The 24,247-nt window shown below is 48.6% G+C and overlaps 1 protein-coding gene across 1 annotated transcript in view; it reads left to right on the top strand.

Moving 5' to 3' along the window:
- The window catches only part of RNF17 (ring finger protein 17), a 3,777,565-nt gene that overhangs the window by 1,273,484 nt on the left and 2,479,834 nt on the right, over positions 1–24,247 (top strand). Inside the window, exon 16 of the mRNA XM_069639339.1 lies at positions 9,389–9,578. Coding sequence (XP_069495440.1) covers positions 9,389–9,578 — 190 coding nt within the window. The remainder of the gene's footprint in view (positions 1–9,388; positions 9,579–24,247) is intronic.

Below are 24,247 nucleotides of genomic sequence, written 5' to 3'. Positions count from 1 at the left end.
GTGACATATGTGAATCTGCCTCCAGTATCCTGCAGTACCTTCGAGAGGGTAAAAGGGAACCTTTTATGCACTAGTTTGAGCAGCCTCCGTGAGCCCATTGTGAAACCAGCCTGTATTGCAGTACAATAGTTGGTGCATTTGAAAAGCGTGCAGTTTGTTCCCGCCAGGTGGGTTTCAGTCAGTAAGACCACATCCTGAACGTGACTGTTCAGGAGCTGCAGTACCAGTCTCCTTTTAAGACTTATTTCCCAGCCCGTTGACGTTCCAGGTCAGGGGCTTTAGAGCACGGGTCGCATTGTTAAGTGAAGCCATCAGGTGGCTGCAGGCATGAGTGAAGGCCGTATTGTAAAATGTAGGCGCGATGTATCTTAGTGTTACTTTGCTGTCGAGCTATGTCAAAGAAACATCTTTAAGGTATTACCCGAATCTGTCTGTCCCAGTAAATCTCTCCCTTCTTTCCAACTTGCAACAAGCATTCCGAAACTTAAAACACAATAAACTTTCCCCTCCACACCCCCAACCCCATATTCTGTTCCAACTCGAAGCATCTGTCGCCCGAACATCAGTCGGAAAACAACCACTACTTGCTTCCGACTATAATTAAAATGCTACAAACACCCACAGGGAGCACGAGCCCCTTTCAAACATTCACCTCTGATCCCTCCAACAGAGGCTATTGACCCAGAACTTCGGGTCCACAAACAACAAACCCTGCTAGCGGCGGCCCCTTCCTTGGCAGACCTGACTTTTCCCATTGGCAGCCATAACTATACGTACAGCATCTAACATGTTTCCACACCTGTGTGTAGCCTAAGGGGCGGGTACATAGGATGTAACACACAAATGGATCTGACGTTCATTTCCCCGCCTCCCCCGGGGGGGGGGGGGGTCCGTGGCTAGCGACTGTGATGGTATTGTCCTTTGATCCGGGTGCGCACGCTGGTTTCCGCTTCTATTGTTTCGCACGGCCTTCCAGTCCCCCTCAATGTGAAGGTCTGCCCATTTCCATGCCTCCTTCGGGTCAGTGAATTGGACCGTTGTGCCTTTGTGATAGATTTTAAGCTGGGATGGGAACAGCTGACTATATTTGACGTTTAGCACTTGCAGCTGCCTCTTGGGCTGGTCGAACGATTGCCTGGCTTTCTGTCCTTCCCTTGTGTAGTCGGGGAAGAAGGCAGTTTTTGAGCCGTTGTAAGTTAGTGTGCCTTTAGCACGCGCTTTCTGCAACAGCGCGTCCCGGTCTCTGTAGTTGAGAAGTTTTGCAATAATAGTACGTGGTGGAGCCCCAGGTATTAGTTTGCCCGTTGGCATTCAGTGAGCTCCTTCTATGGACATTTTTTTTTAAAAGGAGTCCGTTTCGAATATGTCCATGATCTATTGCTCCAGAAAGAGCTCCATACTTGGACCTTCATTGTTTTCTGGCAAGCCTAGGAACCTAACGTTATTGCGTCTCGAGAGACCCTCTACTTCATCCACCCTGTCTTCCATCGTTTTAAGCTTCGATTTAACGCCCTCCAGTTGCTGCCCTAGCTCCTGTATTCCATCTTCTGTTCCTGAGATACGTTGCTCCACTTCACCAGTGCGGGATGTCAGTTTTTGTAGATCATGATGGAGGAGCGAGACGTCCATACTTATGCTGTCCATTTTCTGCTCCATGGAGGCACGTGAATCCGCTATGGCGGCCATGACGTCCTTCAAAGACAGGGTGTTTTCCATACGGGTAGTGTGATTATCTAGGTCAGGTTCCTCTCGGCACAGCGTAGGCTGCATCGTAAACTGGTCAATACTGTTTTGCATAGAATGTTTCTTTTGTTTGTCTTTTCCCATGATAAGTGAAGACGTCAGTCGTAGCACCTGCCCCACTCCGAACCGAGAGTTTGGCGTATGTTTATGTATCGATCAGAGTGGTAGCACGGAATTGCAGTGCGCCAGGTACATGACTCCTTACATTATGTATCTCTGGATCAGGTTGTAATGTTCGTTGTCCTTCCCAGGTTTCAGTCTCGTAGGTAACACCAGGCCCCTCTGGGAAAGTATCCACCACTCACGCCTTTTGATCTCCTCCTCCCACGTAGGGCAGTCGGTATTGCACGGTATGCCGATTAAGTGTAGGTACAAGTGGCTACACTCCTCGTCCACAGGCCCCACCACTGATACTTCATATGATTGGGCTCCTCCTCCTTTCCAAAGTACACAGCTGTGGACATTACATGTCAAAGATGTGGAATACGTTGGAGGAACTTACAATCGAAAGAACATTACCAGTTGGTAAGTAACTTGTTGTTTGAGCTTTAAGGTTCCTAGATGAGCTGAAAAGTGCACTTTAGAACTGTTTCCGAAGCATGGACCTGTTCGCGAACACGTCATCATGCCACGCGCTCGGTCCCGTGACATTGTCCGGATAGCATGTGATGATGTCAGAGGTTCGCGGAAGTCGACAAACACAAAAACAGTGGAAAAAAATGCTAAAAGTGTATAGGAGTGTTCAAAATGATGCTAGAAGATGGGAAATGGCAGAGTTAGGTGCAACTTTGTAATTTGGACAAAAATGTTGCTATATTGGGGAAAGTATGATATTAGTAATTTGTAGGAAATTAGCGTGCACTGGTAAAAATCAATGAAATTCACTAAAAAAAGTTAATGGGACATTATGGTTACAAGTAAAACTGAAACACCCCAGAAATTCGACAGTTACGGTAAGCTAAGCAACCATAACTTAACGCCACCGCCGTGCACTGCTAAAACTAACACCCAGGACATGAAAGATGACATCAAAAATGTCATTGATGACTGATGACATCACGTATTTCATTCATTTTAATAAACGGTCCCTACAAGGGATTGAGTTAATAATGTTGGAAACCCAATGTTAGGAGTGATTGGGAGACCAATCATGAACTAGTTAATGTATTAAAGAATCTACTCCTGTAAACAAATATGTATATTCTAGTGGTGTTGTTAGTAGAGAAACCTAATCATACATACATATAGGCAATGGTTGCAGCATGCACCATAGAAGTACAATATTTTTAATCTGGTAATTTCCGTTAGTAAAATAATAAATCCTACCTTATGAGAGTTTTGAGTAATGTTAAACATGGAATAAATAGGTAAACAATAATTAATTTACCAAATTCAGACAATCTCATTAACTGGTTCAAAGATAACGACAAGTAACATTTTTTTAAAATTATTTTATTAGTTTATTACAAACCTTTAAAATGTAATGCATCAGAAAAGAAAAAAAAGCTCCCGTTAATTCAAGTTACACGAGAAGCTAAATACTCGAGTAAATATCAAAACATAGAACAGGAAGACTGAGCAGAAATGAGATTAAAAGAAAACAGTAGCATAGTAACATAAATAGATAGTTCTGTTAATGAAGACCTCATAGATCCTCATTTATCCGTTTGTTCAAAGCATCCAAAAAGAATGTTAGGGCCACTGTTAATTTTCGATTTAAGTAACATTTTAGCCCCCAGTTATCTCGCCTTGTAAATAGCCTTGAACTGCTTTGTAAATTACATTCCTGCCTACACTTTGTTATATATGCTTTTCTTTGTATCTAAATTAGCCTGCATATCTTGTATTTCATGTTTGTATACCCTGATTTGTACCTTATGCCACGCTGTAACTAATTGCCTTCTTTTATCTTCTGCGCCCTGATACCCTCGGGTCTGGTGCGCATAATAAATAAACAAACAAACTTACCACACACTTGTGTTGGGGGGGACAAATACATATGAGCTCAGATTACACTCTAAAATAAAGTACTTAAAGAAATTATAAGTTACTCACCGTTAGTCCCCTTTCCTCCATACTGCTTGGGCGACCCTTCCTAGGGACGGGAGACAGAACCTTTTTCACCTGAAAAAACCTTCTTCCCCTTTATATTTATAGGCGCGCAGGGGTGCAGCCCTGGGAGCATGCACTGCCCTGACTCTGCCCTCCGGCGCCACACCTCAGTCCCCAAAGACGCATCGACAATGGATTAACCTTGCCTAATGACACCAGTTTTATTAGGGGGGGGAGGATGGCCATTGCCTTGGCTCTGACCGCGTGGGCGTGCATGTTGGCTGGTAGTGGCTTATGCTGTCCCTCGTATGCTTCCTTGAGGGCCGAGACCATGCACTGGGCTATAGAGGCCTTGGATGCCTGATATCCCGGTCTTGATCTGCTGAAGGTGACAAACAGTGCATCCAACTTGCGGAAGCACTTGGTCCCGTCCAAGTAGAATTTCAGGGCGCGCCTGACATCGCAGCAGTGCAGAACTCTCTGGGCCTCATCCTTGGGTTCAGCAAAAAACGTAGGCAGCACAATCTCTTCGTTGAGATGGAAAGCGGAAGGCACCTTGGGTAGGAATGCTGGCTGGGTCCGCAGGACTACCTTATCCTTGTGAAAAGTAGTATATGGCTCTGAGGCGACTAGTGCCTGGGTTTCTCTGACTCTGCAAGCCGAAGTCACGCCATCTTAAGGATGACCAGCCTGATGTCCGAGGATGCTATTGGCTCAAATGGTTTGTGCGCCAGGACACCCAAGAATGCGTTGAGCTCCCAGTCTGGTTGTGGCCTCTTGATGGGCGGGTAGAGTCTGGCGAGGCCCATCAAATGCTTCTTGACTATCGGGTTGGAAGAGGAGAATACATCTTCCTCTAAGTTTCTGTAGGCGCCTATGGCTGCCAAATAAGTGCGGCAGTTCTCCTCCTGCAAGCCCGAGTGGGCGAGGTGTGCCGAGAAGGAGAGCACATCGTCCAGCTTACATGCAAGGGGGTTGATGTCTTTAGTCTGCCAAGTGACAGAACCTGGTCCACTTGCTCTTATATTGGGTCCTGGTAGCCTTGATCCTTGCACCCTGTGTGATCTCCAGATTAGCCTTGGAAAGGCTGAGGTGCCCTAATGTGACTTGCTCAGGGACCACGCTGTGAGGGCTAGTTTCTGTGGTGCAGGGTGGATGACACTGCCCCCCTGTTGCTCCAGACGATGTGCTGGGCCCGTCGGAAGGCGAATGGGTGGTCTCTCCGAGAGGCTGAACAGCTGTGAGAACCATGGGCTGGCTGGCCACCATGGAGCTATCAGAATGAGGATGAGGTGGCGCGATTCCTTGATCTTGCATATCACCCTGTCGATCAACGGTGTGGGCGGGAAGGCATATGCTGTCGTGCCGTTCCACTGAATCTGAAATGCGTCGCCCAGGGAGCCGGGGCCCTGTCCCTGCCAAGACATGAACTGTTGACACTTCTTGTTGTCCCAGGAGGTAAAGAGGTCCACCTGGCGGTGTCCCCACCTGCTGAAGATCTCCTGCAGCACGAGGTTGTTCAGTTGCCACTCTGCTCCCAGTCTGCTGAGCCTCCAGGTTGGATTCCCCTGGAAGGTGGACGGCCGTGAGGTAGATGTTGTTGTCTAGGGCCCATTCTCACATGCTGACTGCCAGTCTGCACAGTGGAGGGGATCTGGTACCTCCCTGCTTGTTGACATCAATGACATTTGTGATTTCATCTTTCATGTTATGGGTATTGGTCTTAGCAGTACCAAAGAGGCCATCACTGGTCCGGCGGCCGGGTGAGATCCTCCACATCTAGAGGTGGAGGAACACCTCCCAAGCAATGACAGCCCACTACAGATCCCCTCCCATTCCTCCCCAGTAGGGGGGATGTATTTCACACTTCATCCACGCATGGGAGGTAATAACCACGGACAAGTGGGTGCTATGAACAGTAGCGGGAGGTTATTGTGTGGAGCTCATCCAAAAACCATCAAACCATCCCCGCGCCAGAGAAAGTCAATGAAGGAGGAACAGCTCATCCTTCTCGAAGAGGTCAACACGCTGCTTCTCAAGGACGCCATAGAGATCATGCCATCCAAAGGGGTAAACAAGGGTATTTATTCAACCACCTTCCTTGTGCCAAAAAAAGATCGATCTATGCGGCCAGTGTTAACTTACGCCCTCCAAACACTTATGTAATGGCACAAAAATTCTGCATGACGACGCTACAAGAAGTAATCCCCCTGCTGAAGCGTGGAGACTACATGGCAACACTGGATATGAAAGATGCCTTTTTTCATAATTCAATGTCCCCAGCGCACAGAAAACTCTTGTGTTTCAAGATAGCCAACCAGCACTACCAATTCAAGGTGCTACCCTTTGGAATAGCGCCATCTCCAAGGGTATTCACCAAGGTACTGGCGGTGGTGGCAGCACACCTGCGCAGGGAGGCAATCCCAGTGTACCCCTACCTGGACGACTAGCTGATCACAGGGGAAATGCCCCATCTTTGCAAACAAAACATGCAAAGAACCATAAACCTTCTGTTTCAGTTGGGCTTCTCAATAAACAACAAAGAAAATCAAGACTTGTGTCAAGCACAACAATATAGTTCCTAGAAGCTGTCTTGGACACAGAAGCATGCTTGGCCTTTCCTTCCATGGAAAGAGTACAGAACTTTCTACGACAAATACCTCTGTATCAATCCGGTCGCCAGATAAGTGTACACAAAGCGATGCATTTATTAGGCATGATGGCGTTGTGCATATACCTGGTCATGCACGCACACCTACGCGTACGACCCATGCAGGAGTGGTTGGCAAAACAATGGCAAGCGGTCACTGGGACGATCTAGTAGTTGTTTCGCCAAATCTAGTACAAAACCTATGCTGGTGGACAAAGAAAAACTTGTTAAAGGGAAAACCCTTCCATGAACCGGAAACGCAAGCGATCGTTACAACAGACGCATCACTCTCCGGGTGGGGGGGACATTACCTTCACCACACAGCACATGGTCTGTGGACTCACATCACGGCATAGAACCACATCAATCTGCTGGAACTCCTCGCAGTATTCAAAGCACTTTAAGCATTCGAAGCACAGCTGATGACCAAGACGGTTCAGATCTTAACAGACAACACCACTGCAATTTTCTATGTAAACAATCAAGGGGGCACACACTCTCCAAGTTGGCACAGAAAATATGGAGATGGGCACTCAGACGGGGGATGTTCCTATCCTCCCAACACGTTCCAGCGGTACTCCACACTCTAGCGGACTCTCTGACCAGAGATCCCCTACCAGGGGAACACGAGTGGCAACTAGAAGTGTCATAGACCACATCTTCTCTCAGTGGAGTTATCCCACGCTAGACTTGTTCGCTACAGGAGAAAACAAGCAATGCCCAGACTTCATGTCCAGGTTCCCCCAACCAGGCTCCAAGGGGGAACGTCCTATGGATGAACTGGTCAGGGAAATTTGCTTACGCTCCCCCCCTCCCCCTCCTCCCTTCATGAGCAGGGTAGTGAACAAGATTCACCAACGCTCATCCTAGTTCCTCCCATGTGGGCAAGGCAGCCATAGTATCCACATCTGTGCAAACTGGCGATGTGCAATCCCATCAAGCGCCCGTGTCAGACGAACATATTGACCCAACACAGGGGAATAACAGTACACCCTCAACCACACTCAATGAACCTGGCAGCTTGGCTCCTGAGGTCATAGTTTGGTCACCTTAATCTGCCACAATGGTGTATGGATATCCTCAAAGAGACTCGTAAGACAAACACCAGACACTGTTTTATCGATGAGTGGAGGAGATTTGTAATCTGGTGCTAATCTAAACAAATAAACCCCATAGAATGTACTCCATCTCACATTCTAAATTATATTCTCCACTTGCTAGACTGGGGGTTAGTATTCCACTCCATAAAGGTCCACCTGGGGGCTTTATCAGCGTACACCACCTCTCAGAATAATGCATCATGGTGGAAAATTCCAGTCATTAAGGCATTCATGGAGGGGGTAAAGAGACTCCACCCTCAGATTTCTAATCCACCGCCAGGCTAGGATCTCAATGTTGTACTCGTTAAGCTCATTGAGGCCCCATTCGAGCCTATGCATAAGTCAAGTCTTAAACACCTGACATATAAAACTGCCTTCTTAGTGGCTATTACTTCCATAAGAAGAGTTTGTGAATTGCAAGCATTGTCAGTGCAGGACCCTTTCTTTATTATCAATAAAGACAAATTGCTTTTACGTATACATCTGAAGTTCTCTCCTATATTTATTTCCAAATTCCACGTGAACCAATCCATTGAGCTACAGACCGCCTTTCAGAATCCAACTAGCTCAGCTGAGGTAAAACTCCACACACTGGATGTGAAGAGGGTGGTCCTTTACTACGTAAACAAGACCAGACTGCCAAGGAAAACAGACCAGCTGTTTGTCTCCGTAGCACCAGGCATAGAGGGAGACCGAATTTCCAAGAATGCCATCACCAGATGGATAGTCAGATGCATAGAACTATGCTATTCCTTCTCAAACCAAAACAATGCCTTTCACACCAAGGGCTCACTCCACAAGGGGCACAGGATCTACTTTGGCTTTTATCGCAAATGTCCCCCTAGACAGCATTTGCAAAGCAGCTACTTGAAGCTCAGTAGACAATTTCACTCAGCACTACTGCATTGACACCAATTCCAAAGCAGATACACAGGTGGGACAAGCGGTTCTAAATCATCTATTTGCCACGGCTACTTCTCACAACCCACCACGTTTTCCTAGCACTGCTTGCTAATCTATGCATAGCATGTGATCTAAGCAGATTCCACAAGCCTCAGAAGGGATACATTACTCACCGTAATTGTATTTCTGATGCTTGTATCGGCTTAGATTCACATGCGCCCGCCCTTCCCCCCCTGAGAGAAGGTGCATAGATTTTTATGAGCTTTTCAGATATTTATCTGCTTGGATACACCTGTACTCACGATGCACTTCATGCTACCTCACGTCAGAAACAAAATAATCTGAGGGACCTCGACGCGCGAAGTACCCTGGGTACAGTAGATGTCGCACTAGGGATAGTATTACTGGCACGCCCTATTGACGTCCCTTTTTGAGTTTTGAAAACAACAACTGTATTACTCTGCAGCTTCTACCTGATGTCATGTCGGCCTATGCATAGCATGTGAATCGAAGCAGATACAAGAATCAGAAATACGATTACGGTGAGTAATGTCTCCCATTTACACACACACATTCACCACTCATTATGCTGAGTTATAATAGTTAAGAATGCCAAGCAGCGACACAGTGCACCCCCTGGTGGCTGAAAATAAATTCTAAACCAGATTTGCGCCTGAAGGTTATTTTGGAGATGAAGAATCCGTGGGATAAAATGCATTAGAAAAGGCTGCACTGTAGTGTACCCCCATTAAAAAAGTGCACTACCGCCAACAGCCTGTAACCATGCATGTAAAATGAGGAATCTGTGGGAGGAAGACACAATCAGAAAAACATTATTGAATTTAAGTAATTTTTTTTAACTTGCTTAACTTTGGGAGAATGACTATGTATTGTGTAACGCTTGCTTTATTGTATAGAATGATTTATTTTTCCTTTTTAGGTGAACATATCTTTGTTCGAAGTAATGAACATTGTAAATGGTGCCATGCTATTATTACAGAACTTGTACCATTGGAGAGTAAAAATGTGGGCAAACCCTGTGGTCCAACAAAGTACGAAGTGAAGGATATTTCAGTAATGAAGGTGTTTTTGCAAGATTTTGGAAGCTCAGAAGTTTTAATTATTAATGGGTAATTTCAATTTACTTAGTTATTCCATTGAATGTGTTTGATCATGTTGATGTGTGAAGTGAGCAAAAAGGTATTGCATGATATCAATACTGTTTAATGGATTACTGTGTTGAGGTCTGAACTGGAAGTTACTCATTTGTTTACAGATACCTGTGTAATACTTCCAACATGAAAGAAACATGGTTTGAAGAATATTTTCCTCCCACTGGTTCCTCATCTGATGTAATAGCTCCAGAGCTCCGGGCCAGGAACCTTTCAATAACCATCTGAGGTTGTACTTCGGCGTTGTGCTGACTCAACACATTGTTATTGACACTCATGGTGACGGACAGGGTTTGAAAGATACACAAAGGGAGATTCATGAATCCCCACTACCTCAGTCAGTTCCTTTTAGCACTGTGCTCATGTGTGGAGTTTTCGAGTTGCCACTTTTCTCATATGCAACCCTGCCTCAACTTCCGGCGTCCAAGCTTAATCACTGTAAGAACTATTAAACACATTTGTATGTCTGTGTGATCCACACCAGTTCAGATTTCTTTTCACCAATGCTTGCTGTTCCTATGATTTCAAGCACCCAAACATCCTTGACCTTTGGAAGACCCCTTGGTGCAGTTTTAAACCCCCCCCCCCTTCCCCCTGCACCTCACAGTGTGAGGTATTGCTGAAGCTAGATTTCCACGCCCAAGTAAAATACAGGAGGACAAGCAGAGGAGGAAAAGGCTCTTATCTTGAAGTGAACCTTGTTCATCAAAACACTTCTCTTCCGGGAAACACTGCCATCTGTCAGCTACTCTGGAGTCACCTCTTTGGTACTGTCTGCTACCTCCTCCTCTTCTCTTGTAGAGTATCTCTTTTACCAAATGATGTTGAAGACAATCTTGCAGACCCCAATGCTCTCTGCTTCGGCCGCCAATCCATTGCCTGTACCTTTGATGGTAGTAGCCACTGCATTCATGAAACTGCACACCTTTGTGCTCGGTACTGAGCTGATCTACCAGCTCTTTGGGGCTTGCAGCATCTGCTTTGTAGGAATCTGCTTCATCTTCTGGCACTATTGCAGGCAGCAAGTGATTCAAAGAAGTAGATTTGGTTATTATTATGACGTTTAATTTAGGGGCAAACCGTAACAGAGATCTGATGTGGAAGTGTTTGTTTTACTGTGTGGTTTGAGTTTTTGGAACACTAGGGGACCGATTTGAGCACTTCCTGCTTCAGACTTCCTAATCGATCTTGAATACTTCCGGATGGCTTTTTCAGAATTTGTTCAGAGGGAGACTGGGGGGAGGAGGCACACCAGCGCTCGATGTTCTAGTTTAAATGCTCTGGTTTATCGCAGGAATTTGTCCCTTTGCCCCCCTGGGGAGCCCGCTTGCGAGGCTAGGGACTTGAGCCGTTCTGCAATACCGTCTCTAGGGGTGGAGGCAAGTGTGACCTCACCGGGAGAGACTCTTGGATGTCACGGATGATGCCTGGATTTCATTTGTGTGCAGCAGCAATATAGCTGTTTGAGGCAGCTGGAATACTCATATTATGTCTTGCACCCGTAGGATGAGCATACTCTACCAATGCCTTTTTGCTGCTTTGTTTAGATATGCTTCTAGACATGTTTGGTCAATGAGTATGGGGAAGCATAAGTCCTGAAGAATACTCTAGTTTGGTGAAACTCTTGTAGATTATGCAGAGGACCCATGTGTGCTGTGGCGATTGAGTATACTGTTACATCAGTGAATACATTGTGGCATTAAAACCCATTGAGAACTAAGACTATGTGGGGAACAGTCCAGCCAATAGTTTATTGTGGGAATTAATTACTCTTGGAATTGGATACTCGCACCCTCATGTTTGTCCGTTTGGAGGTAATGCTTACCACTAGAAGTATGAAAATTAAGCATTAGCACACTTGCTTTGATCTCTGTATCCGCTACTGGGGCAGACCTAGAAGTAGGACATTGTTTTAATTGCTGTGTAATATTTTCTTTCCCTTATTGATGGGTTTGATGGAGACGGTGCTCTGATCTAGGGGTGCACATTTCTCAGTCATAGGCATATGGGTAGTGTGGGCATGCCATTCACCTTTTGCCCTCCCCAGTGACTCTTCACATGACTAGTGCCGGAGAACCACATTCTCTAGTGACAAGCGATCAGAGCAAAAGTAGAACAAATTGGGCTACTGAGCAACAGCAGCAGGCTGCTATGGAAAAGTCTCCTCTCCTCCACTCCCCTCTTATTTCTTGCCACTGCTTTGGCCACCTTTCTGCCACCAATTCCTTCAGTGACTGTTGCTAAATTGCTGTTCCCTCCAGAGTGTTCTCATCTCTGCACATCTCTGCACAGATGCTAGTCACTCCTCCCCCTAGTATCTGAGAGCTGCCATCTGCGATCACAAGGCACAATACCGTATTTCTGAGGGATCGGTGTTCAGTGGGTTCTTCAGCAGGAGCTAGGGGGAGGAGAGGCCACACGGAATAATGGCATGGAGTTGCCATTTTAGGGGTTAGGCTGTTCCTAATGCTGTTTTTTATAATCCAGTAAGTGCCACTAGCCACATTTCTTCATGCAAAACAACAATCACCCTTTTCACTAGGATTCTATGGATTATAACATGGTCTTGTGAGGAAGGGACAGAGCTGTGGTGAAACAAACTACTTGGCTCGGCTGCAGGCCAAGCCCCCTAATCAAATCTAATTTTGTAGTGCACTGTTGCGCGCAACTGAAGATGGCCGCCTGAGTCTGGAGCTCTGCAGCCCGGGACCTTCGCATGGCCTAATTCCTTGTTTTAAAATTGAGCACTGCATCAGAACAATATTCTTACAGCAGAACACCTATACACATAACCTGAGGCGATTTATACTGACCGAGCGCTCCATTTGTGCGGCGGGCTGATCCGCCTTACCCACCCTCCTCCACCTTCATCTGCGCCACTGGAACAGAGCCGACGGGTGCGGAGGTTACCAGCGCCTCGCCACACCAACGAGCAAGGACTGAGGGCCCTGACAGCAAGAAGAACAAAGACCTGGAATCCCATTAAAGATGCAATAAGTTTGAGAATAATAGTGGTACCTGAGGATAATATTGAAGGCCCCATGGAAGACTTTATTGAATGCACCCGCCTGTCCTTATTGGATGCCCCTAAACTGCCACCGGTCGCTTGCCCCAAAGTCTAGACCTGGGGCTCTCAAACCCAAATGCCCCCCTGCCCCCCAATCCAACAAAGCCTGAGTGCTCAACTACCGGGATAGAGATGCGCTGCTGCAGCCTGTGAGAGCTAAAGGGAAATTGCTGCTGGCCTCCAGCAGGATCCACCTGTACCCTGACTTCTCGGTTGCAGTGCAGTGCGAGCGAAAATCCTTTGTCTGCGAAGAAGAGACTTCGAGACTTGGGTATTAAATAGGCAATTCTATACCCAGCCAAGCTACGGATTGAACATGCTGATAATGTATATTTTTTCACCATACCTGAGGCGAGGAAGTTCATTGATGACTACTTCCCTGGGTAGGACTCGGTGGTATTAATCTGTTGCGCACAAGCCCTAGTTTGTACATTATCTATATCTCAACAGGGGTCACAGACTGCCTAGTGACTCACTATTTGGGACTCTCGAGATGAGCTTCCTGTCACCTCTTTAATTGATATAATGTTTACTTGGGAAAGTGCACCTGCAAATTGATCTACAAGATGTAAGTGAGTCTGGGTTGAGGGCCGGGCCGTAGTCGGCAAGCAGCCCCCATGCAAAGCTGCAAACTATGTTGGGTTGTTGGGGTATTCATTCCTCTGGTTGGGGGCGGGGACCTTTGAGGAAAACATACAAAATGTGATTGACATGTGTGTTATAGTTTGGGAATGGCAGTGCCCCTTGGTGATTACTCCAGCAAAATGCTCTCCATTTACTGAGGTTGGGCTCAGGATATACACAATACACTGGCCAAATGTTGGCTTAGACACTAGTGTATGAGTTGGAATGTATGGGGACTGGGCAATCCAGTAAAACTGCAGAGGCTCCAACTATACGCCGAAGGAGAAGAGGCCCGAATTTTGTTTCTTTTTTTTTTTTTTTTTTTTTTTACTTTTATTTTTGTTGGCAGAGGAGAATAGCTTACACATGCATCAGAGCTGCCAAAGGTGACACAATACATTTTCGATTAAGTGCAGTGGTACATATGAGCGGTAACATAAGGACAATCATGAGTACAACATCACGAGGCGTTCAAAGCTGTAATATTTCCTGAAGAAGATTGCGATGAGTTGTCCTCAGAGCAGGACACATCTAGGCTGTTGAGATAGCTGTTGAAGGGAGACCAGATATTTTTAGGCCGGGGGTGGGCCGGGAGGTTAGTGAGGTAATCCTCACAGTTCCGAGACCATGTTAATAAGTTCAACCATTTCTGAAATGTGGGGGGGGGAGGACTTCCAGCTCTGCAGCACACATTTCTTGGCAATTAAGCAGCTCACATTTAACAATTTAGCAGCACCCCTGGCTCCCTCGGCCCCCCACACCCTGAACAGAACCCCAAGCGGGTCAGGCTCAATAACAATGTCACAATTTTCTGACTGCGTCTTCAGGATCTCGCCCCAAAATGTAGCTAGCCACGGACAGCCTCAGAACATATGGAGGTGGCCCGCTTTCTCCGCACCACAGCAAGGGCAGAGTCTCGGGTCGGAGCGAGTAAACCTGGAAACTCTGCGTGGGGTATAGTATAATCTGTTCAACAGTTTGTACTGAATGGTGCGATAGCGAAAGTTCAAGGAGACTCTGCTAGTGTGGGAGCACATTTTCGTCCAAAGTTGGTCGGTGAGATCCAACTCCAGTTCGGATGCCCAGTCATCCCGGGCCCTGAAGGGCAGTGGTGGGGAGGTAGTCAGGAGGAGTTTGTATAGTGAGGATACCACCCTGAGGGCCCCACCCGAGTTGGCGATGTAGGAAATCCCAGGGGAGTCGGGGGGTTCATCGGGAAACTCAGGCCAAGCACTACGGAAAGCAGCCCGGAGTCTGTAAAATTGTAGAACTCCAGCGGTGACCCTGAGTGACCGGGCTTCCAGGTCTGTGGTGTTATGAACTGCCCGTCCGGGTAGAAGTCAGTCAGGGCCAGGTATCCAAGGGACTGCCAGTGTCTGGCCAGGGCTATGTCATTTGTGGGTTCCAGCCCGGGGAACCGCCAGGCTGGAAGCCACTTATAGTACTGACGTTCCTCAGCGCCCATAGCAAATATCCACCCCCAGGCATGCACCATGGTATGGACCGGGTCAAAAGCCGAGTCCGGCTCATATCGTCGATGTAGTATTAAAGACATCATGTTGATGCCAGATGCCGCAAGGATCTCCAGCTTGACACGAGGGCGTGGGGGAGGGCAGGGTACCAGTAGGAGGCGAACTGTGCCTGCGCAGCGATCCAGTACCGCAGCATGTCGGGGCCAGTGAAACCACCTTGTTCATAGAGTAGTGTCATAGCGAGCCATTTTTTGCGGACAGCCCCGGAGTGCCACAAACTGAGCGCACAACTTGTGTAAGTCTGAAAAGTATTTCTTACCAGGCCAGATAGGTACATTGGTGAATACGTACAGCAGCTTAGGAAGTAGTATCATTTTTACCAGTGAAAGTCTGCCTGCTAAAGAAAGCGGGAGAGGGCACCAGCGCGTTATCTTGGCTGCAGCCTGTTCTGCCACGGCCAAGTAGTTGTCAGCCAGGAGGGTGTCTTTGGCCAGGGACACCTGAATTCCCAGGTATTCAATCCCGTCAGGGGACCAGCGGACTGGGTACTCTGTGGCGGGGGGCGCAGTGGAGCTCATGAGGGGGGGAAGAGTTCAGACTTGGTGTAATTGATTGTGAAACCAGAGTATGTCACGATGCGGGTGATGTCACGCAGGATTGGGTCAAGGTGGTTATTGGTGTCTCTAACCAACAGTAGCTTATCGGCGTAGAGTGATATAATTTCGGGGTTATCTTGTAGCCGTATCCCCTTACGCGAGTGGCGCTCCCTGACATGGTCCGCCATGGGCTCGATAGCCAAGGCAAACAAAATCGGGGAGAACGGGCATCCCTGACGGGTGCCTCTGAAGAGAGGGATCAGACCGGAAGTTTGGGAGTTGACATATGGACCCTGGCCACCGGGGAAGTGTACAGTAACTTAATATATGCAATCATCCTGGGTCCTATGCCCATGATCTCAAGGACGAGCCACATGTACTTCCAGGACACCATGTCAAAGGCCTTCTGGGCATCCAAGGTGACCGCAACCGCACTCACCCCCTGATCGATGCGCGCCATAACATTAAGAAGCCTCCTGATATTATGGGATGTAGATCTCCCGGGCACAAAGCCTGAGTGGTCATCATGCACCATGTATGACATGACAGGCAGGAAGCGGCTAGCGATCACCCTGGCAAAAATATTTGTATCCAAATTCATGAACGAAAGGGGCCAGTAGGACCCGCATTCATTTCTGGGCTTACCAGGCTTGAGCAGGACCGTGATGACGGCCTCTCGTAGTGTCGGGGGGAGGGATCCTAGCCCGAGTGACTCATTCCACACCTCGAGCAGTTCAGGGGCCAACATTCCTTCGTGTTCCTGATAAAATTCAGCCGTTAGCCCGTCGGGGCCCGGTGCCTTTCCTTTAGGGAGACTAGATATGGCCTCCACTATTTCGTTCAATGTAATAGGGGAATCTGATTGGTCTCTAGTGGCAGGGGAGACACATGTGGTAGGACTCTGCTCCATGAGTTCCCGCATCTGGCAGTCACTGTGTTCAGGAGGCTGGGAGTATAATTCAGAGTAGAAGCCTGTAAAGACTTCAAGGATTTGCTGGTCGGAGCATTGTAGAACCCCCTTGCTATCTTTGATACAGGTTATTTGGGATTGGCCCCATTCCCCCCTTGCCAGTGCGGCCAGCGTTTTGCCGGCTCTGTCACCCTCACCATATTTGCGTGCTGCCTGTGGGCGACTGAAGTACTGGACTTCCCTGGTGGCGTGTTCATTGAAGATTTTGAGCTCGTCACTAATCTGGGAGAGGACACTTGAGTCGACCGAGGCCGGTTGGTCTCGTTCCAGGTCCGGTAATTTAGTTTCAGTGTGGTTTTGAGGACACCATACTCCCTAGAGATGGACGCCCCCCTAATAAATGCCTTGAAGGCGTCCCAGCGGACCCCTAGGGTGGTGGACTGTGGCAGGTTGTGTTCAAAGTAAGTCTGAATGTCGGTGAGGATATCCGCCTTGAATACAACGTCCCACAGGGCGGCTGATTTGAATCGCCATGCATGACTAGTAGGGGTGGGTATCCCCAATTCCAGGGTGATCAAGACCGGTGAGTGATCGGACAGTGTGCGCGCAAGTATCCGCGTTTCCACCACCCTGCCCAGCAAGGGGCCGGACAGCAGGACCAAGTCGATCCTGGAGGAACTGTCGTGAACTGAAGAGTAATAGGTGAACTCGCACACTTGCGGATGTAAGGCCCTCCATGCGTCGTGAATGTCAAGTGTCACAATGTGGGACAGCAATCTGTGCACTGCGCCGGACAGGGACCTAGGGGCTGTGCCAGTTCGATCCATCCCGGTATCCAGTATAAAGTTCATGTCCCTCCCCCCCCAAATGATCTGCACCCCAACGTATCCTAGCAGTATGGATACCACCTGGTCCACAAAATCGGGAGAGTCAACATTGGGGCCGTAGGTATTTACCAGTAAATAATCCCTGTTGACTATGGCACAGTATAATACAGTGTATCTCCCCTAGGGATCTATATCGCTCTTGTGGAGAACAAACTTAAGTGACTTATGAATCATAGTTACCACCCCTCTAGCGCGCGTGGAGTATGAGGTGAAATACCTGTGTGGTCCCCATGTTGGCGCAATACTCTTATCAGAGGGCCAATTGAGTGAGTCTCCTGCAGGAGTAGTATTTTACAATCATGTCTGGTGGCATACGCCATAATTTTGCGAGCCTTGGTGTAATTGCTCAGGCCTCGTACATTCCAGGATATTACCGTCACAGGCATGTCAATGATTTAGGTAGCATCCCACCACTGCTGTCGTAAGAGGAATCCAGGGCGAAGGTCGCCCTCGTGTGGGCCCCCCGATGCACTGTGGTCCGGCAAACTGCCTCTGCCTTTTTGCATATCAAACATCAAACCCACCCGTCCCCCCTCCCGCACCACCCCGTCTAAGCAGGCAGTGTTATCCCCCTCCCACCACCCGTAATTACCAACATGTCTCACAGAAACAACATCGACACCTTTTAAACAGAAGATGTCAAGCGACATTATCCAACGGGGATGTGCCCCTACCATGGCCCAACTGGGGCCAACCATCAATAACACCCAACCAAACATAAACATTGCCATTGCAGTGGGGTGTGCTGTTGCCGTGAGGACGCCCGCTTAAGCATCATGTAGGACAGCGGAAGCCGTCAGTGGCAGGTTCTGCAGTAAGCGGATCTCATGTCAGGTCCCAAAGTCGACAGTCCATCGAAAGCAGGATGGGAACTAGGAAGTACCAAGGGTTCATGGTCGGTTCCATGTTTTGAAAACACACAGAGATCAGTGTCCAAAGAACCATGGGTAAACCTGAGGCCAGATGACTGTAGATGGGGCCGAGTATGCTGGGTTTGCAGTACATTATTACTAGTGACACATTCACGCTAATGAGGAAAAAAGGGATTTGCTGAATAGATTGATTAGGCCGCATTAGGACATGGTACGTTAGGTCAGTCTTCGTCGGCGTGGCCACCGACTGGACCATGGAGGGGGATGTGCACGAATTTCACTGCCTCGTCAGGCATGGTAAAGAAATATAATTTGCCATTATGCGTGATTTTGAGGCGTGCGGGAACAGGATGGCGTATGGGACATTTCGCTCCCTGAGCAGTTTCTTGACCCCGAGAAATTGGCGTCTCTCCTGTTGTACAGCTATCGAAAAATCTGGGAAAATCCTGTTGGTATTTGCCTCAAGTCGTAGATCACCCTTCTCACGTGCTAGGCGGAGGATAAGGTCTCTATCGTGGTAGTTTAAAATTCTGGCGATGATGGGCCTTGGAATGTCGCCTGGTTTGGGGCGCGGTGAGAGGGCTCGATGGGCACGCTCCATTGTGAAGTAGGGCGAGAGGGCCGGATTGCCGAGGAGATCTCTGAGCAGGGTTTCAATGGCGTCCTCTATGCGCCCTTTCAGGGCGTTATCGGGGACCCCGATAATTTGCAGGTTATTTCTACGAGAGAGCGATTCTAAGTCGTCGCACTTTGCTTTCACACTTTTCATGTCACGTGATAAGGAGGTGACTGTGTTCTGCAAGGCTTCAATGTCATCCTTGTTTGTCGAGATTCTGCTCTCAGCGTCGGTGATCCTGGTAGCTGCCTGGTCCACTCGTGTTTTTAGAGAGGCCACATTGGCGTTAATGTCATCCAGTTTCTCGTGGAATGAGGCAAAGTTTTTAGCCATGGTTTCCATGAGTGTAGTTAGGTCAGGGGCCGTTGTGCAGGGATGAGGGTCCGGTTCTGGTTCCTCCTGTAGGGATGAAGTGTGGGCAGAGTCCGTCCGTGGGACAGATTTGGTGAATTTGTCCATGGCTCCCCCTTTCGAGTTCCCTCTGGATCTGTTAGACATTGCCGGTATAATTTCCGGTGAGGCAGAGCTCACAGTTGAGGCTAGTAGAGAAGGGCGGGAGGTCAGGGCAGGGGGCGAAGGGAGGTGTCAGGCACTGCACTTGTGGTGGTGGTATGGACAGATTGTGGCAGCAGGGAGGGCAGGGAGGCTGCAGCAAGGTCGAAAGCAGAGACTATTCAGGGGCCAGAAGGAGAAGGCTGATAGCCCATAAAAGAGGTTATTCTCCTGGTAGAGAGATGCAGGAGTTGCTGTTTGAGGTTTCACTCCTCAATCAGAGGGCTCTGTGCAGGTACTGGTGGATTGGGGGCCTCCAGTGAGATGGGGAGGGAAAATGAAGGCCAAACACTCTGCTAGACAAGAGGCCCCATAGTTCCAAGTCCCTCGTGCAAGGGGGGGAACCCCGATGTAATCAGGAGCTCCAACGAAATTAGGTGGAAAAGTGTCCAGCAAATAAGTTCCTCTGAGGCCCCCCACCGGTGCAGATGATCCAAGTATGGTGCCCCCTTCCAGAGCAGAGCAGGATGCACCGGGCCCCACAGGCAGAGAGGCAGGGTGATGAGGCCAGCCCAGAGGAGCCGCGAGCGCCGCAGCTCAGGCCCCCCCCCCTCCTCACCTGTGCACCAGTGTCAGGATCGTGGATTTCAGGTGGGCAGCCAGGCTACTGCCCAGCCGCCCCACGCTGTTGCAATGAGAGCGCTCCATTGTTGGTGTGAGAGTTGGGGGCGCGCTCCAGCGCAGGCCCCCGCGGCAGCAGCCCGCGCGATAGCGCACTCCAAGGAGGGGCGGCCACGGCCGATGTTGGAGACTCTCCCCAGGGGGGTCTGGTGCAGGCCGTGTACCGGAGGCCCTCGGATGGGGTCAGAGCACGTGGGCACCGTGCTCAGCGGTCACCACCCGCCACCGTGGGATCCGGCAGGGAGGAGGAGGCGGGAGCCGGGTGCTCGTGAAGGCCCCGGCGGCGACAGTCAGCTGGCCAAGAAGCCCAGTTTGCAGGCTTCCCGGGACCGATTCAGGCCGGGATTGCTGCAGGGCATGCAGAAAGAGCGTGGTAGCAGATCCACGAAGCATTGGGCTGCAAAGTCAAATTTCAGCCGGAGCCCCACAGAGCTCGAGAACTGAGCAGCCGTCTTGGGCTGCTCAGCAGCGCCACCCTGAATTTTGTTTCTACAGGAAACTCATGCTTTGGCGATTGGCTGCGATAGATTCGCTAAGAGTTGGGTCATGCAACATTATTACACAACGTATCCTTCTTATTGTCGGGGAGTCCTAACCCTTATTGGTAAGTCAATACTATATACACATAAAATGGCACACCTAGACCCACTAAGTAGATATGTGCTGCTGCATGGCGAACTGCTAGGTAAGGAAGTACTAATTAATATATATGGGCCTAATGTGGCCGATCCCAAATTCTATTCCCAGGCAGCGGATCTCTTAGCACTGCACCCCCTGGTGCCCATACAGTGAGGAGGAGACTTTAACACAATTATAGATACAGATCTGGGTGCAAGGCCTGGCAGTTGTCCAGAGCTGCCCGAATGATACTAGAAAGCCTTACCAGGTTGGGGGTAGTGGATGCCTGGAGACTGCTAAACCTGAACATCCTGTATGTATGCCTTCTACTCCACTGTACACGATTCCCATTCACGCATTGACATGTAGTTGATTTCTGGTGACCTCATAGGGTGCATCGACACGGCGAATATACTACCTAGGACTTTCTCAGATATTTCCCCAGTCACACTAACACTGGTGCTGCAGCTGAAGTGAGGTGCCCATGGAGTCTTAAACCGCAGGCACTGTCCGAACCGATATTTGCAGCCGAAATAGGGAAATGCGTGGAGTAATACTATGAGATGAATATGGGCTCAGTTAGCTCGAATGCAACTCTATGGGATGCCTTTAAAGTTTATTTCGGTGGTATGGCCTTGGCTAAGGAATCTGGGATGTTAAGGACGATAAGACATGATATCCAAGATGGCGAGACAACCCTGCGCCAGCTTAAACAGTACACATCACTCCCTATTACCACTACACTGGGTGATATTAAGGTCGAACTTGACAACGTTCGTGACCAAGCCGATAGGGAACTGAAATGTATTTACCCTGGGTTGGCGAGGAAATACAATGAAGGGGAACGCCCTGGCAAGTTGCCCGCTACGGTTGTACGACTGGAGAATGGAAATCGCCAAATTCCACTTGTGCAGGGCACATCCGGGACAATCGTCCACACACAAACCAAGGTGAATCGTGTTTTCCCTTCTTTTTACGAAGCCCTCTACACAGACTGTGATGTGGCATACACCTTCAACATAGAGGCTTTCCTAGATGATCTACCACTGTTTGTGCTGCCTCATGGCAGGCTCTTGAGGCTCTTGACTGCCCAGTGACACCGGAAGAGATGTCACGTGCCATCGAGGCTTTACCATCTGACAAGGGCGATGGCTTGACTATGGCATTTTTTTTAACATTACAGATCCCGCCTGGTCCCCCAACTTGTCCGCCGATGAAGAGTCCTGTGTGCTTGGAGTACTCCTCCCTACCACTGTGCTGCGAGAAGCGGTTATAACGGTCTTATTTAAACCTGACAAACCGGCAGCGCAGTGTGGATCCTACCAGCCCCATTCACTTATCAACTCTGTGAAAATATTTACAAAGATACCAGCACTCCGGCTCACCCCTTACATGGAATATAGTCCACCCGTACAGGCTGGCTTTGTCCCTGGTCGGTCTCCGGCACTCTTCTTGAGGCATCTTTTCAATATCCCTGCCCAGATAGACCCGACGGTGAAGGCGGTTGCTGCGGCGCTAGATATCCAGAAAGCCTTTGACTCTGTATCCTGGCAATTCCTCTGGGTGGTACTGGAGAAATGCAACTTCTGGCCACGATTCATTTCATGGGTTTGTTTGTTATATGCACTTCCTAAGGCCAAGGTTGGTAAGTATGAATGGACATCTCTCTACTTCTGTCGACATCTGCAGGGGATCCCGTAGGGATGCCTGCTCTCGCCTTTAATATTCACAGTAGCGATGGAGCCTTTGGCTGACTGGATTAGGCACAAACACGCACATAGAGGGATCAGGCTTTTAGGTACACCTGAAATGATATCACTATATGTAGACGACACACTATTGTTCATGCGGGATCCAGACTTACATCTTGCCCCGGTCATGCAGACGTCCTTACTTTCGGGACCCTGTCTGGGCTCCAAGTCTATTGCGCTAAATCTGAACTATTACCGTTGACAGATGCGACAACTGCACCACAAGACCTCATGGGGTATGCCTGGTCCCCCCCGAAGATGAAATACCTGGAGGTCACGTTGACACAACTCTCGACCTCGCTATATGAATGGAACTATGGGGCATACTTACCTTAACTTCTGTACAAGCTCTGTGGCTGGACGAAAGTCCTCATTACTATCGCTGGGCGTTTATCGCTCCTTAAAGCGGCCATATTGCCAACACGACTTTACTACTTTCTAAATGTGGCCGGGGGCAGAGTTTAAGACATTGAAAGTTGCCATTAACAACTTTGTGGCACGCCAGAGCGTTTAGGCTAAAATGAGACACACTGACCAGACCATACAGTCAGGGTGGCCTCGCGGCACCAGACTTTGAAAAATATTGGATAGCAGCACAGGTGCAATACGCAGCCTATTGGTTTGACGGAGTGCCGCTCACCCACATGTTAAGAACGAGTGGCTCGCGGCCGGCGCTCCGGATTTGCGCTCCTTGGTGTTACCATCGCCATGGAGGGGATCCGGGGTGACTGACCCCATTGGCGTGATGGCACTGGCTTGGGGTAATATATGGAAAATACTAGATGCCCCTTCAGTTCCATGGAGATCTTCCACTATGACACTGCCTCCCGACATTTCTGAAAAGAAGTTTGCTGAACGCAGGTGGGCGTTAGATGGCTATAAGACGCTGAAAATGGTTTACAACATGGAATCCTTTATTGTGCTAAAAGACCTGCTGTGACCCACGCAGATGCAGCCCTCACACTGGCCGCAGTACGCTGGGCTCTGCCATACAGTCCGAGATGCCTGGATAGGGTTCCCCCTGTTGCCCTCGGACAAGACATATCTTGGTTTTGTAATGGAAGGAAGCTCCACTCAAGGCAGGGTGTCCAGGTTATATAACCTGCTACAGAACCGGGGGAAATAAACCACTAGCTAAGCTCCGTGAGCCCTGGTCCGGCGACTTGGGCACAGACATCACTGATGAGTTCTGAGAGGCCATGTGTTCACAAACCTGCACTGTCATTTAATTCCAGATTCCGGTTGATGCAATTTAAATTGCTACAAGGGTTTCACTACACCCCCGCTAGATTACATCTCATTTATGCAAGATCATCCTTCCCACTGTCGTAGGTGCCACACTGACTGGGTGAGATATTTCAACATGATATGGGATTGCCTGAAGCCGAGGGATTTCTGGGTTGGGTTTGTGACTCTGTCTAAGATATTTGACTGTGCTATTGTCTCGATGCCCTGTTTGTTCCACAAATGTAAGCTACTCCGAAGCAGTTACCATAAACTTGCCAGCCTATGTATGTTACTTTCCGTTCGATGCCTACTGCTGCTGTGGCTGCGACCCACAAATCCCACAGTGGCGCATTGGCTACGTGCTGTTACGTGGGCCTTTGACCAGGAGGAGAGATGGTCCTCCCTGCAAACACTGAATTGTAAGCCTGTTGACATATGGCCTCCTCTCCGCATTTATCTACAGTCGCCACATGGAAAAGAGTCTGAGACTGAATAATAAACTGACTGCTCTAGATTACATCCTTCTCGATTGTTTGAATTCTGTACAGTCCTGTGTAGAGCTGTTGTCCGCTCTGCCCTATCTAGGAACCATTGTTGTGATGATATACATAACTGTTGAAGTGAAAATACTGTACTGATTTACACTGCCATGTTTTTCTACACCTTATTGTAATGTCAAGCATTCAAAGAAAGTTTAAACAAGTTTTTTCAAAAAACTAATTTTGGATTTTTCAATTAGAAATATCAGTTGAATTACATTTCTTGTCTGCAAATCCACCAATTAAACATGTGTATAGCAAAACAAATAAAACTG

This window comes from Ambystoma mexicanum, chromosome 7q (assembly GCF_040938575.1).
Source record: "Ambystoma mexicanum isolate Mex_15411 chromosome 7q, UKY_AmexF1_1, whole genome shotgun sequence".
Lineage (NCBI taxonomy): Eukaryota > Metazoa > Chordata > Amphibia > Caudata > Ambystomatidae > Ambystoma > Ambystoma mexicanum.
Note: the sequence above shows the minus strand (reverse complement) of the source record. Positions and strands in the feature narration are given on the sequence as shown.